The following is an 18,885-nucleotide window of genomic DNA, read 5'->3' on the forward strand; positions in this document are numbered from 1 at the left end:
TATCACTCCATCCCCACCCTCCATCTCTCCATCACTCCATCCCCACCATCCATCTCTCCATCACTCCATCCCCATATCACTCCATCCCCACCCTCCATCTCTCCATCCCCACCCTCCATCTCTCCATCCCCACCCTCCATCACTCCATCCCCATATCACTCCATCCCCACCCTCCATCTCTCCATCACTCCATCCCCACCATCCATCTCTCCATCCCTCTATCCCCATATCACTCCATCCCCACCCTCCAACTCTCCATCCCCACCCTCCATCACTCCATCCCCATATCTCTCCATCCCCACCCTCCATCACACCATCCCACCATCACTCCACCTCTCTAAAACAATATCTATTATCCCCCAGAGATCTCTCGGGCTTTAATCTGACTTCGGTGGTCTCCCCACTTTTCTTTCCCTTTCTCTGTCTTTTTGTGTAGCAGGTTGCTGTCCAGGCTCCCCCAGGGTCGCTAAGCATGACAGTCCCTCCTCCTCAGGGGCTCCCAGAGTAGCCCTGTGATAACAGCAGGACTGCTTCTTTAAAAAGATAAATGGATTGAAGAGAAAAAGGAGTCTATAAAAAGGCTTGTTTGGCTAACGTGTGTGTTTGTGCCTGTGTGTTAGCGTGTCCTAGTTTTCTCCCATTGCCCTTATTGCATTATAAAAACGATCCTAACTTAAAGGGACATTTCAAAATTGTTCAACTTCATATTCACATTCTCCAGCACCAACATATGCGAGAATGGCGCGTTACTATGTTTTGCAGTAATGTCCCCTTTGAAGAAATGTCCCTTTGAAGAAATGTCCCTTTAAAGAAATGCCCCTTTAAAGAGGTCCTGTTTAAAAAGATAGTCTTTAAGATTCACAACGTGTTCCTGTTGTGACACACATGGCTGCGAGTGAGGGAGAGAGAAAGAAATATGCTACTGGATTATTTTAGGATACACTAAGGGGCAGTTAAAGGGGAGGTGTGGGGTACAGAGTAAAGCACATGGACTGTTTGTCTACAGTAGTACGGTGGACGGTTTAGGGCTGGTCGGTAAAAAGGACCATGAAGGACACAGGTAACAGGAGACGTTGGAAAAGGTTTTTATCAGACAGCAAACAGAAAGGAAACGTGAGGGTTGATTAAAAAAAAATGTCCATGTGCTGCCAGTGACTGTCCAGTGTGTGTGCATGCCAGGGCACGTGCATGTGTGTGTGTGTGGATATATAGGTAGGTGTGTGTGTGTGTGTGTCTTCCTCATCTTTCACATCCACAGCTAGCTCAGGGAGTGGAGGGGGACGCTGGGCAGCTGATCAATGCCTGCTCATCATTCTCTGTCTAGGGGACTATACCCCCCCCCACACACACACACACACGAGAGAGACATAGACATATACATATTAGACAGCCAATCCCCTGGTCCCGTTGGCAGATAGTGCTCCCCTAGTCCCCTAGTCCTCAGCATTACACTAACACGGACAATGTCATTGCAGAAGGTCCTTATATCCAACTACATACAACCATGTTGAAGGTCAAACACTCTGGGTGTGTCTGAAATGACACCCTATTCCCTTTAGTGGCCCTGGTTTAAAGTAGTGCGCTAACTGGGGAACTGGGTGCCATTTCGGAGGCAGCGTCAGAATTGAGCTTTGTTCCACTCTATAAAGATGTGCCATTGCAGGCGAATCCTTCTCAGTGCTGTGCTGTTCTCTGGATGGTACTGACATTTAGCTACAGTGAGGGAGTGAAGGGTGTGTGTGTGTGTGTGTGTGTGTGTGTGCGTGTGTGTGTGTGTGTGTGTGTGTGTGTGTGTGTGTGTGTGTGTGTGTGTGTGTGTGTGCGTGCGTGCGTGCGTGCGTGTGTGTGTGTGTGTGTGTGTGTGTGTATGATGGCTGAGGTAAAACAAAAATCGCATTGTAAGTGAGCATAAGGAAGAAAAACTGAGAGAGAGACAGAGAAGACTGGTGTGATTTAGAGATACTCTAGGTCTCTGTGTTTTGGGTTTTAAAGGGGGGAGGAGAGCAGGTGGTGAGTTGTGAGGTCTAAAAAGCCCTAGCTCCCCAGAGATCTCTCAGGCTTTAATCTGACTTCGGTGGTCTCCCCACTTTTCTTTCCTTTACTCTGTCTTTTTGTGTAGCAGGTTGCTGTCCAGGCTCCCCCAGGGTGGGGATGGAGAGAAAAGACCGATGCCCATCACGGTTCCTCACTTCACTGTGGATGTGTGAGGAGAGGGACGGTGAGACCCAGATGAACTCCTCTGATACACACTGGCATCAACAGCAGAGAAGACGCACGTGGTGGGACAATCATTGTGGATACCCCAGTGGAGCTGGACTGTTAAAGTACTGTGTTCTTTTGCCGTTTTTCAGAACAAACAGGTGTACGCACACACACACGCACTTCTTAACCTCGCATAAAAGCCTAAAAGTGGAGATAGTACCTAGTGTTAGTAACAGTTAAGAGTGAGTATCTAAAAAGCTGTGTAAAAAAAGATATTGGCAGCTTGGAGGTTAGTGTGTGATATTGGAAAAGAAAAATTAGTCCCGTGGGTGATGATAATTACACTTTTAGTACGATATCAGGTGTTCGTATCTTTGGAATAAACCCGTTAAATATACACTATTTCCTAAAAGCTGATCGATATGTAAAAGTGTCTGAGTTTGTACGAGAAACGCAAGTAAAATAAAAAAGATTCAAATCCCAAGCATAAAAATTATTTCTGAAATGATTTGAGGGAAGGAGAGAAGTTTCTAGGCAGGTTTCAGATACAATATTTTCAGGTGACAGATGTAAGGTTGAGTTGAGTTGAAAGAATCACCCTAACCCAATCCGTCTCCCCTCTCTCCTTCCCTTCCTCACCCCAGACCTTCGAAAATGGACAAAACAGTCGGAAATGATTCTGAGGCAAGGAAGGTTTAATATAGTTAGTTGAAAGAAACCCTCGTCTTCTTCTTTCCCTCTCCGCTTACCTTGCTCAACCCAGACCCAGACGTCGCTCGTCTCCTCACCCCAGACCTACTGAACCAAAGAAAGATTCAGCTCTGGATTTGGGCAAGGAGAGTGAGGTTTTAGGGGGGTTAGATATATTTTGTGGTAAAAGATGGTGGGGAAAATATTGTTTCGTCCCAACCGGGAGTAAAAAAAGAGAATTAGGTATGTTTCTAGTGACAGATCTCGCTCAGTTAAAAGTACCCTGCCCCTTCCACCTTCCATCTCTCCTCACCCTACCCCTGAGTGGCGCCCCCTATGGGAGCGAAGGACCACCCCTACCCGACACTCACCGTCCTCGGTGGGCACGTAGATGTTGAGGTAGAGGCAGTCCTCGCTCTGGTTTTGGATGTAGCCGGCTGCCACATCCAGGTTGTCTGTGAACCACACCGGCAACATGATCTCCGGCAGCACGCCGTGCACGTTCTGCGGGCACACCGGGGCGAACGCTGTGGCGTTGCGGATCTCCTGCCACGAGCCAGGCGCCTCGGGCAGCTGGAAGCGGCGGTCTCCAATGGGCGCTGTGGCATAGGGCACGCCCAGGTACTGCTCCACTGGCCCCAGGATCTCGTTGTTCAGGTCCTTTTTGAGCCCTCGCAACTTGCCGTAGTTGGTGGTCACCATGGGGGGCTTGTTGGCGGGGTTCATCTTCTGGCATGAGGTCAGGGAGAGGCGGAGAGCCAGGCCCAGGAGCCAGACTAGACAGGTGTCGGCCATGTAGCAGCGGGGGCGGAGACTAGAGGCGAGACCCCGCCCACTTGGTTTACACAGGGATAAAGGGAAAAGATACATGACTGGCAGCTATAGAGACTCCGCCTCCAACTAAACGTTTATCGTCCGTGTATGTCTGTTTCCCAAAGAGGACTCAATGTTCATGAAGGTATAGATGATTGGAAAGAAAGGACATCGCAATGGAAAGAGAGAAGTGGTGGTTGAGAGTGTTTATGAAAGAAAAAGTGGACCCTCAAAAAAAGGGGGTCCGGAGCGAGGGAGTGAGTGCAGGAGGATAGGTGGAGGAGTGGAGTGGCGAGGGGGGGTGCGGTGTAAGACAGAGGGGCTGGAGGGGTGGAGGGTTAAGGGGAGACCGGGCGGTCTTTAGAAGGTGTGGTTGTGGTTAGTGTTGGTGTTCTACGGTCGCGGTCGGGAACGGCTCCACGGTCAGAACTCTGTTACGTTCCATCCTCCTGTACGGTCCTCATCACGGTCAATGTCTGCGGTCACAGTTCCTGGTCAACGGTGGCGGTCACAAACTAACCCTGCAGAAGAGAGGGAGGAGAGAAGAGAAGGGAGAAAGAGAAGAAAATAAGAGATAAAGGATTATTTTAAACCAGAAAGTGTCATTATACAGTGTCAAACATGTTTGGTAAAAATCCTCAGAGTTTTTGCTAAAAATCTAAAAAAGAAGAATTGCAAATGGAAATGGTTAAAAAAAAAAGTGACGAAAGCGAATGCATCAGCACACTTGACATCACAAAAATCCTACCAGTCAGTAGAAGCCATCATTCATTTGTGTATTGCTTGTCTCGGGGCACCTCCGACTTCTATACATAAAAACACCTTCACTGTCACCTCCAGTTAGACTACGCAGGGATTCACCAGAGCTCCAAAGATAACTCATTCAAGTATAGCCACAATCATATCGCTCATTCCAGCCCTCTATGATCATCGCTGATCCATCCATAGTCCTTATTATGGGCTGTAATCGTCATGGAGACGCTATTGATGCCTTAATTTAATAGTTCTAGGTATTCATTTCCTATTGGGCAGCTGTGGTGGGTAGCACTGTGAGTATGAGAGGAGGTGACACAAACACATACACACCCGGAAGCATGCGCTGCTCGGACACACACACACGCACACACACACACACACACACGTTCCCTAACACACACATGCGCACACAGACACACACTGGATCCTGGCTTTTAGACCTTCACAGAAATGCGTAATTATGAATCTCATTCTGTTCATGGTGATGTATCCTGAATAGGTACACAAAGGTAGAAATATGCTAAATTCTCCTTTGCAAGTGTGTAGAATAATACCCAAATATGCAATTATTCTAATCACATTTGGTTGGTCCGGGCCTCCTGGGTGGCGCAGCGGTCTAAGGTACTGCATTGCAGTGCTTGAGGCATCACTACAGACCTGGGTTTGATCCCAGGCTGTGTCAAATACAACAACAACAACAATGTGGGGTCGGTCCGGACCAAAAACGCAACAAGCAAAAATGTCAAAGATTTGACTGAGTTACAGTTCATAAGGAAATCAGTCAATTGAAATAAATTCATTAGACCCTAATCTGTAGACTTCACATGACTGGGAAGAAAAGAAAGTAGGGGTGTGGATCAGAAAACCAGTCAGTATCTGGTGTGACCACTAGCAGAGCGACACATCTCCTTCACATAGAGTTGATCAGGCTGTTGATTGTGGCCTGTGGAATGTTGTCCCACTCCTCTTCAATGGCTGTGCGAAGTTGCTGGACATTGGCGGGAACTGGAACGCGCTGTCGTACACATTGATCCAAAGCATCCGAAACATGCTCAATGGGTGAAACGTCTGATGAGTATGTTGGCCATGGAAGAACTGGGACATTTTCAGCTTCAAGGAATGGGGTACAGATCCTTGCGACATGGTCTGTGCATTTTCATGATTAAACAGGAGGTGCTGGCGGAATGGCACGACAACGGGCCTCAGGATCTCGTCACGGTATCTCTGTGCGTTCAAGTTGCCATTGATAAAATGCAATTGTGTTCGTTATCTGTAGTTTATGCTTGCCCATACCATAACCCCTCCCCCCACTACCATGGGACACTTGTTGACATCACAACATTGACAACAAACCGCTTGCCCACATGAAGCCATACACGTGGCCTGTGGTTGTGAGGCCGGTTGGACATACTGCCAAAATCTCTAAAACGACGTTGGAGGCGGCTTATGGTAGAGAAATTAACATTCCCTGGAAACAGTCCTGGTGGACCATCCTGTAGTCTATTGCACACTCCCTTAAAACTTGAGATATCTGTGGCATTGTATAATGTGACAAAACTGGGTGCACCTGTATAATGATCATGCTGTTTAATCAGCTTCTTGATATGCCACAACTGTCAGGTGGATGGATTATCTTGGCAAAGGAGAAATGCTCACAAACAGAGAGGTAAACAAATTTGTGCACAACATTTGAGAGAAATCCGCTTTTTTTTGTGCTTATGGAAAATGTCTGGGATCTTTTATTTCAGCTCATGAAACACGGGACCAACGCTTTACATGTTGCGTTTATATTTGTGTTCAGTGTAGATGTCTATGTTTCACGGTCTTGGACATCACAGTACAGTAGCAAACAGTACAAGATAGCAGCATACCACCCTGCATACCACTGCTGGCTTGTTTCTGAAGCTAAGCAGGGTTGGTCCTGGTCTCTGGATGGGAGTTCAGATGCTGCTGGAAGTGGTGTTGAAGGGCCAGTAGAAGGCACCCTTTCCGGCCCCCCCCAAAATATATATATATCCCAATACCCCAGGGCAGTGATTGGGGACATTGTCCTGTGTAGGGTGCTGTCTTTCGGATGGGATGTTTAATGGGTATCCTGGTCACTAAAGATCCCACGGCACTTATTGTAAGAGTAGGGGTGTTAACCCTGGTGTCTTGGCTAAATTCTTAATCTGGCCCCTCATACTCATCACGGTAACCTAATCATCCCCTGTTTACAATTGGATCATTCCTCCTCTCCCCTGTAACTATTCCCCAGGTCGTTGCTGTAAATTAGAATGTGTTCTCAGTCAACTTCCGTGGTTAAATTAAAAAGACAGACAGCACCCTACACAGGACAATGTCCCCAATCACTGCCCTGGGGTATTGGGATATATATATATTTTGGTCACTAAAGATCCCACGGCACTTATTGTAAGAGTAGGGGTGTTAACCCTGGTGTCTTGGCTAAATTCTTAATCTGGCCCCTCATACTCATCACGGTAACCTAATCATCCCCTGTTTACAATTGGATCATTCCTCCTCTCCCCTGTAACTATTCCCCAGGTCGTTGCTGTAAATTAGAATGTGTTCTCAGTCAACTTCCGTGGTTAAATTAAAAAAAGTACAGTAGAGCAGTGATTCACGACGGGGAAATGTTGAATGATGTAAAACATTTTGTTATTTTTAGATGAAAAATACTGCAGTCTGATTTCAAACCACTAAAACCAGGTAGAGAGTGATTAAATACCTGTTTTTCTTAAATCACAGTATTTTTCATTTAGATCTATTAGCAGCGCTATTTAGCACATTTGGTTGAGTTTGTGATCTCAAACCAGCGAGCTCATTCACATTCTTCATCAAAAATATGGGCAAATTGAATTATTTACTATTTTCCTTTGTCATATAATTGCTACTATCAATATATATATTTAAATATATATATTTACTATCAATATAGCATAAAAAATGATCCTGATTGCATTTTGACCCCCCAAAAAAAAAAAAAACGCAATGCGAATACTGGGTCACGACTGAGACAACCTGAGTAAATTTGTGTCCTGAAGCAAAACCAATTAAGAAGTTCAGAGTTCAGTACACTACAGTAAAGTACTGTACTCCACAGGGTTCTAAGGTACTAAGGCACTACATTTCACTTGCATATGCGCCTACATATTTTTATGTGTAACTGGGATTTTTTAAATTTAGGAGCACCAGTGCACCTAGAAAAATGAAGAAATATTTTTCATTGTGCTCCGAAATTTCTTTGTGTGCGCCTACATTTTTCTACTTAGGCAACACGTGCTCCTTGTAAAATAGGTCAGCGTTAGAGCCCTGCCCTACTCTAGTGTGCTCTACTTTACTGTACTAAACTCTACTGTATTAAACTCTACTGTATGGTGCTAAACTCTACCCTACTGTATTAAACTATATTGTATGGTGCTAAACTCTACTCTACTGTATTAAACTCTACTGTATTGTGCTAAATTCTACTCTACTGTATTAAACTCTACTGTATTGTGCTAAATTCTACTCTACTGTACTGTACTAAACTCTACTGTACTGTACTGAACTCTACTGTATTAAACTCTACTGTATTGTGCTAAATTCTACTCTACTGTATTAAACTCTACTGTATTGTGCTAAATTCTACTGTACTGTACTAAACTCTACTGTACTGTACTAAACTCTACTGTACTGTACTAAACTCTACTGTATTAAACTCTACTGTATTGTGCTAAATTCTACTCTACTGTATTAAAACTGTATGCTAAATTCTACTCTACTGTACTGTACTAAACTCTACTGTACTGTACTGAACTCTACTGTATTAAACTGTACTGTACTAAACTCTACTGTACTGTACTAAACTATACTGTATTAAACTGTACTGTACTAAACTGTACTGTATTAAACTGTACTGTACTAAACTCTACTGTACTGTATTAAACTCTACTGTACTGTATTAAACTCTACTGTCTTAAACTGTACTGTACTAAACTCTACTGTACTGTACTAAACTCTACTGTATTAAACTCTACAGTATGGTGCTAAACTCTACTCTACTGTATTAAACTCTACTGTATGGTGCTAAACTCTACACTACTGTACTGTACTAAACTCTACTGTACTGTACTGAACTTTACTGTATTAAACTGTACTGTACTAAACTCTACTGTACTGTACTATACTCTACTGTACTAATACTACTGTATTAAACTCTACTGTATTAAAGTGTACTGTACTAAACTCTACTGTATTAAACTCTACTGTACTGTACTAAACTACTGTACTGTACTAAACTCTACTGTATTAAACTCTACTGTACTAAACTCTACGGTACTGTACTAAACTACTGTATTACTCTGTACTGTACTGTACTAAACTCTACTGTATTAAACTCTACTGTATTAAAGTGTACTGTACTAAACTCTACTGTATTAAACTCTACTGTACTGTACTAAACTACTGTACTGTACTAAACTCTACTGTATTAAACTCTACTGTACTAAACTCTACGGTACTGTACTAAACACTACTCTACTGTATTAAACTCTACTGTATTGTGCTAAATTCTACTCTACTGTACTGTACTAAACTCTACTGTACTGTACTGAACTCTACTGTATTAAACTCTACTGTATTGTGCTAAATTCTACTCTACTGTATTAAACTCTACTGTATTGTGCTAAATTCTACTGTACTGTACTAAACTCTACTGTACTGTACTAAACTCTACTGTACTGTACTAAACTCTACTGTATTAAACTCTACTGTATTGTGCTAAATTCTACTCTACTGTATTAAACTCTACTGTATTGTGCTAAATTCTACTCTACTGTACTGTACTAAACTCTACTGTACTGTACTGAACTCTACTGTATTAAACTGTACTGTACTAAACTCTACTGTACTGTACTAAACTATACTGTATTAAACTGTACTGTACTAAACTGTACTGTATTAAACTGTACTGTACTAAACTCTACTGTACTGTATTAAACTCTACTGTACTGTATTAAACTCTACTGTCTTAAACTGTACTGTACTAAACTCTACTGTACTGTACTAAACTCTACTGTATTAAACTCTACAGTATGGTGCTAAACTCTACTCTACTGTATTAAACTCTACTGTATGGTGCTAAACTCTACACTACTGTACTGTACTAAACTCTACTGTACTGTACTGAACTTTACTGTATTAAACTGTACTGTACTAAACTCTACTGTACTGTACTATACTCTACTGTACTAATACTACTGTATTAAACTCTACTGTATTAAAGTGTACTGTACTAAACTCTACTGTATTAAACTCTACTGTACTGTACTAAACTACTGTACTGTACTAAACTCTACTGTATTAAACTCTACTGTACTAAACTCTACGGTACTGTACTAAACACTACTCTACTGTATTAAACTCTACTGTACTGTACTGTACTACACTCTACTGTATTAAACTCTACTGTATTAAAGTGTACTGTACTAAACTCTACTACTGTACTGTACTAAACTACTGTACTGTACTAAACTCTACTGTATTAAACTCTACTGTACTAAACTCTACGGTACTGTACTAAACACTACTCTACTGTATTAAACTCTACTGTACTGTACTACACTCTACTGTACTAAACTCTACTGTATTAAACTCTACTGTATTAAACTGTACTGTAATAAACTCTACTGTATTAAACTCTACTGTACTGTACTGTATTAAACTCTCCTGTATTAAACTGTACTGTACTAAACTCTACTGTACTGTACTAAACACTACTCTACTGTATTAAACTCTACTGTACTGTACTAAACTCTACTGTACTAAACTCTACTGTACTAAACTCTACTGTACTAAACTCTACTCTGCTGTACTAAACTCTACTGTATACTAAACTCTACTGTACTGTACTAAACTCTACTGTATTAAACTCTACTGTATTAAACTCTACTGTACTGTACTAAACTCTACTGTATTAAACTCTACTGTACTGTACTAAACTACTGTACTGTACTAAACTCTACTGTATTAAACTCTACTGTATTAAACTCTACTGTATTACACTCTACTGTACTAAACTCTACGGTACTGTACTAAACACTACTCTACTGTATTAAACTCTACTGTACTGTACTACACTCTACTGTACTAAACTCTACTGTATTAAACTCTACTGTATTAAACTGTACTGTAATAAACTCTACTGTATTAAACTCTACTGTACTGTACTAAACTCTACTGTATTAAACTCTCCTGTATTAAACTGTACTGTACTAAACTCTACTGTACTGTACTAAACACTACTCTACTGTATTAAACTCTCCTGTATTAAACTGTACTGTATTAAACTCTACTGTACTGTACTAAACTCTACTGTATTAAACTCTACTGTACTAAACACTACTCTACTGTATTAAACTCTACTGTACTGTACTGTACTAAACTCTACTGTACTAAACACTACTCTACTGTATTAAACTCTACTGTACTGTACTAAACACTACTCTACTGTATTAAACTCTACTGTACTGTACTAAACACTACTCTACTGTATTAAACTCTACTGTACTGTACTAAACACTACTCTACTGTATTAAACTCTACTGTACTGTACTAAACACTACTCTACTGTATTAAACTCTACTGTACTGTACTAAACTCTACTGTACTGTACTAAACACTACTCTACTGTATTAAACTCTACTGTACTGTACTAAACTCTACTGTACTAAACTCTACTGTACTAAACTCTACTCTGCTGTACTAAACTCTACTGTACTGTACTAAACTCTACTGTACTGTACTAAACTCTACTGTATTAAACTCTACTGTATTAAACTCTACTGTACTGTACTAAACTCTACTGTATTAAACTCTACTGTATTAAAGTGTACTGTACTAAACTCTACTGTATTAAACTCTACTGTACTGTACTAAACTACTGTACTGTACTAAACTCTACTGTATTAAACTCTACTGTACTAAACTCTACGGTACTGTACTAAACACTACTCTACTGTATTAAACTCTACTGTACTGTACTACACTCTACTGTACTAAACTCTACTGTATTAAACTCTACTGTATTAAACTGTACTGTAATAAACTCTACTGTATTAAACTCTACTGTACTGTACTAAACTCTACTGTATTAAACTCTCCTGTATTAAACTGTACTGTACTAAACTCTACTGTACTGTACTAAACACTACTCTACTGTATTAAACTCTACTGTACTGTACTAAACTCTACTGTACTAAACTCTACTGTACTAAACTCTACTGTACTAAACTCTACTCTGCTGTACTAAACTCTACTGTACTGTACTAAACTCTACTGTACTGTACTAAACTCTACTGTATTAAACTCTACTGTATTAAACTCTACTGTACTGTACTAAACTCTACTGTATTAAACTCTACTGTACTGTACTAAACTACTGTACTGTACTAAACTCTACTGTATTAAACTCTACTGTATTAAACTCTACTGTATTACACTCTACTGTACTAAACTCTACGGTACTGTACTAAACACTACTCTACTGTATTAAACTCTACTGTACTGTACTACACTCTACTGTACTAAACTCTACTGTATTAAACTCTACTGTATTAAACTGTACTGTAATAAACTCTACTGTATTAAACTCTACTGTACTGTACTAAACTCTACTGTATTAAACTCTCCTGTATTAAACTGTACTGTACTAAACTCTACTGTACTGTACTAAACACTACTCTACTGTATTAAACTCTCCTGTATTAAACTGTACTGTATTAAACTCTACTGTACTGTACTAAACTCTACTGTATTAAACTCTACTGTACTAAACACTACTCTACTGTATTAAACTCTACTGTACTGTACTAAACTCTACTGTACTGTACTAAACACTACTCTACTGTATTAAACTCTACTGTACTGTACTAAACACTACTCTACTGTATTAAACTCTACTGTACTGTACTAAACACTACTCTACTGTATTAAACTCTACTGTACTGTACTAAACACTACTCTACTGTATTAAACTCTACTGTACTGTACTAAACACTACTCTACTGTATTAAACTCTACTGTACTGTACTAAACTCTACTGTACTGTACTAAACACTACTCTACTGTATTAAACTCTACTGTACTGTACTAAACTCTACTGTACTAAACTCTACTGTACTAAACTCTACTCTGCTGTACTAAACTCTACTGTACTGTACTAAACTCTACTGTACTGTACTAAACTCTACTGTATTAAACTCTACTGTATTAAACTCTACTGTACTGTACTAAACTCTACTGTATTAAACTCTACTGTACTGTACTGTACTAAACACTCCTCTACTGTATTAAACTCTACTGTACTGTACTAAACTCTACTGTACTGTGCTGTTTAAACGTGTAAAACAGACGTCTATAATTGGTTCAGATTTGGACTGCCAAAATGTCAACTACTTTACAACGTCCATGGATGTCGGGTGTCGGTCAGTGCTCAGTGGGTGAGGACGCTGGTTACAGTAAATGGAAAGAGAGGGGGCTCGTGGGTAGGTGTCAGTAAGAGCCAGGAGAGGTGACATTAAAACAACATTTCTCTGCACCTATCTGGTGTATGTGACAATAAAACATTTACAGTAACTGGAGATAGAGAGCCAGGGAGAGAGAGAGGGAGCGGTTGTTCAGACCGTTTTATCACTCTTTCTTTTACCACCAGAAGACAGAAAGAGAAAGAAACCCGTTATGAGATGAACATGACAGTATGCCAGTGGAAGGGAGGACAGTAGCAGGTGACTCAACTGTGGTTTGTGGCTACTATGATTTCTCATTGTAGCCAAGTCAGTTGAAGTCATTCTGTTACAGATGTTTTGGTCATTCGGTTACTGGTTTGGTAACAGAATGATGTGTTTGAACCCCTTAATAAATGATAAACCAAATTGTTGTCAGTAAAAACACCTACTAATAGATAGGTCTACCTTCACTTGTTACTTCTGTCTACTTTCATTATCCTCCCTCCTCACGCGGGAGAGAAATTGTAAAATGTCTTAAAGATATGTGGGTTTTTGGTAACAGAATGACAAGACACTAGGCAATATTTCTTAACCTTACAGAAGGCAAATCATTTCTGCAAAACTAAATATAAGTGTTGATATTAGCTGGCAGGGTTCTTTACTTCAACATTATTGTGTTTTGATGTATTTCTAAAACCTTTGTTTTCGAAGACTCCTTTTCCATTTGTTTGACCAGAAATCAAAGCCTTTATTTCTTTCAACTTTTTAGGATAGAAAATGGTTGAAAAAACATAATAAATGCCTTAATTTCTCAAAAATAGACTCTTAGCTTTCATTTGACACCAAATTTGATGTGCTCCAATCAACTTCCCGTCCGTGCTAAGGGTGCTTCTTACATGGAAATTCTCTAGGGCATTCAACAGGCTGCGACACCAAATGGCACCCTAATCCCTACGTCATGCACAGAGCCAATAGGACTCTGATCAAAAGTAGTGCACTATAAAGGGATTAGGGCTCCGTTTGGAACACAACCGTAGTCCCTCCAGTTTGTCCCTTGTTATTGTGTTATCGCCATCCTATAATTGCTCAATTTAACGTCTTCATTAACCGTATTATTGCTTCGGCTGCCTAGGTTTTCTTTTTGCCAATAAAGCTATTTGAATTTGAAAGTGAGGAAGCGGAGACAGCGAGGTAATATGGAAGTTAATTAGAATGTGTTCTGATGGGGCGATGAGGATACAAACACTGATAAGCCGATGCAAATAGTAATGAGACTTGGTTATGTGCAAAAAAGACTCTTTCTTTGCTTCAAGAAAACGATTCTGTATTTTAGGTCAGTTTCAGCAGCTTGGGGTAGAAAAGTGTTGCGGATATGATGTGCCTTGTAAAGGTTTGCAGGACTGTGGGTTATGTAATTGGAATACAATGCAAACGTTCACCGTGTGACACCTGTTCGATATTTTCGTTCCCACTGCATTGTACATTCCATCTAGTTGTGTTTCTGTCTGTTTCTATTGCACCCTCATGTGTCCTCTCGCCCTCTCAGCTTATTTTCTCTCTTCTTCTCTCCATCTTCCTATTCTATTCTCTCCCAACCCCTTGTCTTTATCCAATGCTTGTAGCCCCCAAGTGTGAATGTGTGTGTTTTTTGAGTACACACACGTTCCAGACTGTGTGTGTGTGTGTGTGCCTGCAGTCTTATGTGAGTGTGGATACACATGTTCCAGTGTGTGTGTGTGTGTGTGTGTGTGTGTGTTCATGCGTGCGTGCGTGCGCGTGCGACGCGCATCATTCTGTCCTCCTGTGTGTCAATGTGTGTGTGTGTGCGGGTCCCTAGTCTCTTCCAGGACTTTCTATTCTCTAATTAAACCTCAGAGAGAGGAAAGAGAGAGACCAGTGGGCTGCTCTAGTAGAGCCCAGAGCCCAGTGAGAGAGAAACCCTACCCACGCACCCAATAACCTAATCATAACCTAATCACACCAGGCCACAACACATGACATTTTCATGCTCAAAAACACATTAAAGAGGCTACCAACTGAACTCAAGGCAAACTGGAGGAGGCTAAAATCACCTTGAGGACAGTGTCTGCGGCACACTGTTAAACTTATCTCAGATCAGGGAGCAAAAACAGCAAAGAGAGGAAAAATCCATTCATAGTTAATAGGAAACTGATCTCAGGTCAATTGTCAATTACAATTGCGATAAGGACAATGACTTTGTAGACCTGCTAAACTGATCTAAGATCAGTGTAATAACGGTCAAGGTGACCTCCAGGTCACACCCCGTCCTGGGGCTTGGGGAGAGGACAATCCATGGTGGACATCAAGGAGCGTGGCAGAGGTTATGCTGCCTGGGGGGCCCTCCAGGTTTTGGGGCAGGTCTGAGAGACTTCTAATTGGATAATTGGTTCAATTACAGAGCCCTAATTGGCCTAGCTAATGTTGCCGGGGGGTTGCTGAGGAGCAGCGGGGGTGGTGGTGATGGATGAATAGAAGAGGGGGAGAGAGAGAGGGAGGAGGAGGGAAAGAGCCAGGGATGGCAATACTCGCTTATTAAACATGGTACATCAGCAAAACACTCTGTATTTTTTATTGTTACTGTTATTATTATTATTACTATTTTAACTATTAGAAGAGAACAGAGGAGAGCACACCACGTCATCGGCAGAGCCGTCAGTGTGAAAACAAAAGCCTATAAAAGCATTCACTTGTGTGTGTGTGTGTGTGTGTGTGTGTCTGTGTGTGTGTGTGTGTGTGTGTGCGCGCCCGTGTACAGCACGTCTGTATGTGCGTGTGAGTTCTGTCCTCTCCACTTGGCCCTGCGGACCTTCTAGCCTTCTAGCATCTTGTCTCCTCTCCACTGAGCCACGGCGCTCATCTGAATCTGGCTCCAGACCCACAGTACAGTACAGACATTCAGTATTAAATCCTTCCTCTGGAGTTGGGTCGGGTATGGCTTGTCTGACCACTTTAATCTCCAAGTGTTTCTATAGCCTCTTCTCTCTGTCTCAGTGGTCTGTTCTAAAGGCCTCGCTTGTCTGACAGAGGTGTGACTGGCCACAGCTTGGTTCCTCTGCAACTTTCGACAGTGGACTCTCAGAGACCCTCGTTCTACTAGCGAGAGATAATAACCTAGCCAAACAGGCAGTGAGACAGTGTGTCGGTGTGTGTGTGTGTGCGCACGTAAATGCATGGAACCAGAAAGCAGCCCATTGAGTCGTCAAAGAAGCAGGGGAGATATCTGGGGATACGATGGGTGAGTGTGTGTGTGTGTGTGCGTGTCCTTCCCGACAACACCAATCAATCACCTCTATTAAACCCTCAGGGAAGAAAATTGAGGAACAGCCATAACCGAACACTGTTTTAAAGCCCCTCTCTGGTGGAGAGGCACAGCCATAAAAACAGACGGACACCGCAGAGGATCCACAAATAAAACAGACGGACACCGCAGAGGATCCACAAATAAAACAGACGGACACCGCAGAGGATCCACAAATAAAACAGACGGACACCGCAGAGGATCCACAAATAAAACAGACGGACACCGCAGAGGATCCACAAATAAAACAGACGGACACCGCAGAGGATCCACAAATAAAACAGATGGACACCGCAGAGGATCCACAAATAAAACAGACGGACACCGCAGAGGATCCCAAATAAAACAGTCGGACACCGCAGAGGATCCACAAATAAAACAGTCGGACACCGCAGAGGATCCACAAATAAAACAGACGGACACCGCAGAGGATCCACAAATAAAACAGACGGACACCGCAGAGGATCCACAAATAAAACAGACGGACACCGCAGAGGATCCACAAATAAAACAGACGGACACCGCAGAGGATCCACAAATAAAACAGACGGACACCGCAGAGGATCCACAAATAAAACAGACGGACACCGCAGAGGATCCACAAATAAAACAGACGGACACCGCAGAGGATCCACAAATAAAACAGACGGACACCGCAGAGGATCCACAAATAAAACAGACGGACACCGCAGAAACAAATAAAACAGATGGACACCGCAGAGGATCCACAAATAAAACAGACGGACACCGCAGAGGATCCACAAATAAAACAGTCGGACACCGCAGAGGATCCACAAATAAAACAGTCGGACACCGCAGAGGATCCACAAATAAAACAGACGGACACCGCAGAGGATCCACAAATAAAACAGACGGACACCGCAGAGGATCCACAAATAAAACAGACGGACACCGCAGAGGATCCACAAATAAAACAGACGGACACCGCAGAGGATCCACAAATAAAACAGACGGACACCGCAGAGGATCCACAAATAAAACAGACGGACACCGCAGAGGATCCACAAATAAAACAGACGGGAGGATCCACAAATAAAACAGACGGACACGAGGATCCACAAATAAAACACACGGTACACCGCAGAGGATCCACAAATAAAACAGACGGACACCGCCGAGGATCCACAAATAAAACACACGGTACACCGCAGAGGATCCACAAATAAAACAGACGGACACCGCCGAGGATCCACAAATAAAACACACGGTACACCAGAAGAAACACTTTCTCTCTCTTTCCCTTCATTCCTCCAGACCTCCACTCTTTCATCCCTCCATCTCATCATGAAATGTTTTTTTGGTTCTGAAATCAGCCCAGCTCCTTCCTTTTCATTTCAAAAGGAATTACAACATGTCAGGTGACAGTCTGTGTGTGTCTGTGTGTTAGTGGTGAGTGGGTCAGCTGTTTGTTTACCCACACCCGCCCGCAATTGATAATAACCTATCCACAACCGCCTGACTATATGTGGTAAAGTGAAAATCTGAGGCCCGCACCCGACCCTAGCCCGCTGTAGAGATGGGAGAATGATTTCCTGACAGGGGGTGCAGGATTTCCCCCCCAATTTATGTTTCTGCTTATAATTTCCTACATTTTGGTCAAAAATTTGTTAAGCAACTTGTCTATAATTAGATACACCCAGCTTCTCTTCTGTCATTAGCCTATATGTTGCCCTAGAAGACTTAAATAAACCCTTGCTCACCAGAATAATGTCATAAATCGATAGAATGCATTCTTCAATCGAGATGATTTCAGTACAATTCTATGTCATCTCTGCCTCGTTCGTGGAGCGAAGTCATTTCGGTACCGGGGTGAAAATGCTCAAATCAGTTTGACCGGTTGTAAGGAAATAGAAAGCTGTGAAAACGACCCAACATTATATTTCTCCACTCCTGTTCCCGAGTCAAAATGTAGTCTATATTTGGTGTACTATTTTACTGCAAGAAATGCATAGTTCTGCAGGGGTTAGTATTTAGGCTATGTGAGAGGTTATAGACCTACAGTCAGTGTCCTGATTTCCATTTAACCCATCTGAACAGTAGGCTGCAGTTCCCTTTTTGCCTCGGGGGATCGGCATGAACTTTTTCAGCCCGTTCCCATAGATTTTGGCGATTGGTGCGCAGGCTATTTGGTGTGCCTACAGTTAGGCCCTAGTGGCAGCCTAGTGGTCAGAGCGTTGGGCCAGTCAACTGAAAGGTTGTGGGATCGAATCCCTGAGCTGACCAAGTAGAACTCTGTCATTCTTCCCCTGAGTAAGTGTACACCTAGCGACCTGGTCAGCGTGCACTGTGCCCGGCCTGACACAGGAGTCAATAGTGCGCCATGAGACAAGGATATCCCTGCTCGCCAAACCCTCCCTAACCCGGATGATGCTGGGCCAATTGTGCGTTGCGTCACCCCATGAGCCTCCCGGTCGCGGCCGGCTGCGGCAGAGCCTGGGCTCGAACCCAGAATCTCTGGTGGCACAGCTAGCACTGCGATGCAGTGCCTTGGACCACAGTGCCACCCGGGAGGCCCCGTGATCCTGAAGTTTTGACATAATGACGATGTAAGGTGTTGACTGAGGGACCAGATAGCCCCATTTGTCTTTCCGGGTGCCA

At 42.4% G+C, this 18,885-nt stretch overlaps 1 protein-coding gene across 4 annotated transcripts in view; it reads right to left on the minus strand.

Moving 5' to 3' along the window:
* LOC112235634 (neuroligin-2-like) overlaps positions 1-18,885 on the minus strand; it is a 223,715-nt gene that overhangs the window by 139,519 nt on the left and 65,311 nt on the right. For all 4 annotated transcript variants that reach the window (XR_006084129.1, XM_042327182.1, XM_042327183.1 and 1 more), the window contains one exon: positions 3,264-4,226. Coding sequence is in view for 3 of the 4 variants with exons in the window: in XM_042327182.1 (XP_042183116.1) it covers positions 3,264-3,762 (499 nt within the window). In the remaining variant the exon portion in view is untranslated. The remainder of the gene's footprint in view (positions 1-3,263; positions 4,227-18,885) is intronic.

Source organism: Oncorhynchus tshawytscha, linkage group LG09 (assembly GCF_018296145.1).
Source record: "Oncorhynchus tshawytscha isolate Ot180627B linkage group LG09, Otsh_v2.0, whole genome shotgun sequence".
NCBI classification, from domain to species: domain Eukaryota; kingdom Metazoa; phylum Chordata; class Actinopteri; order Salmoniformes; family Salmonidae; genus Oncorhynchus; species Oncorhynchus tshawytscha.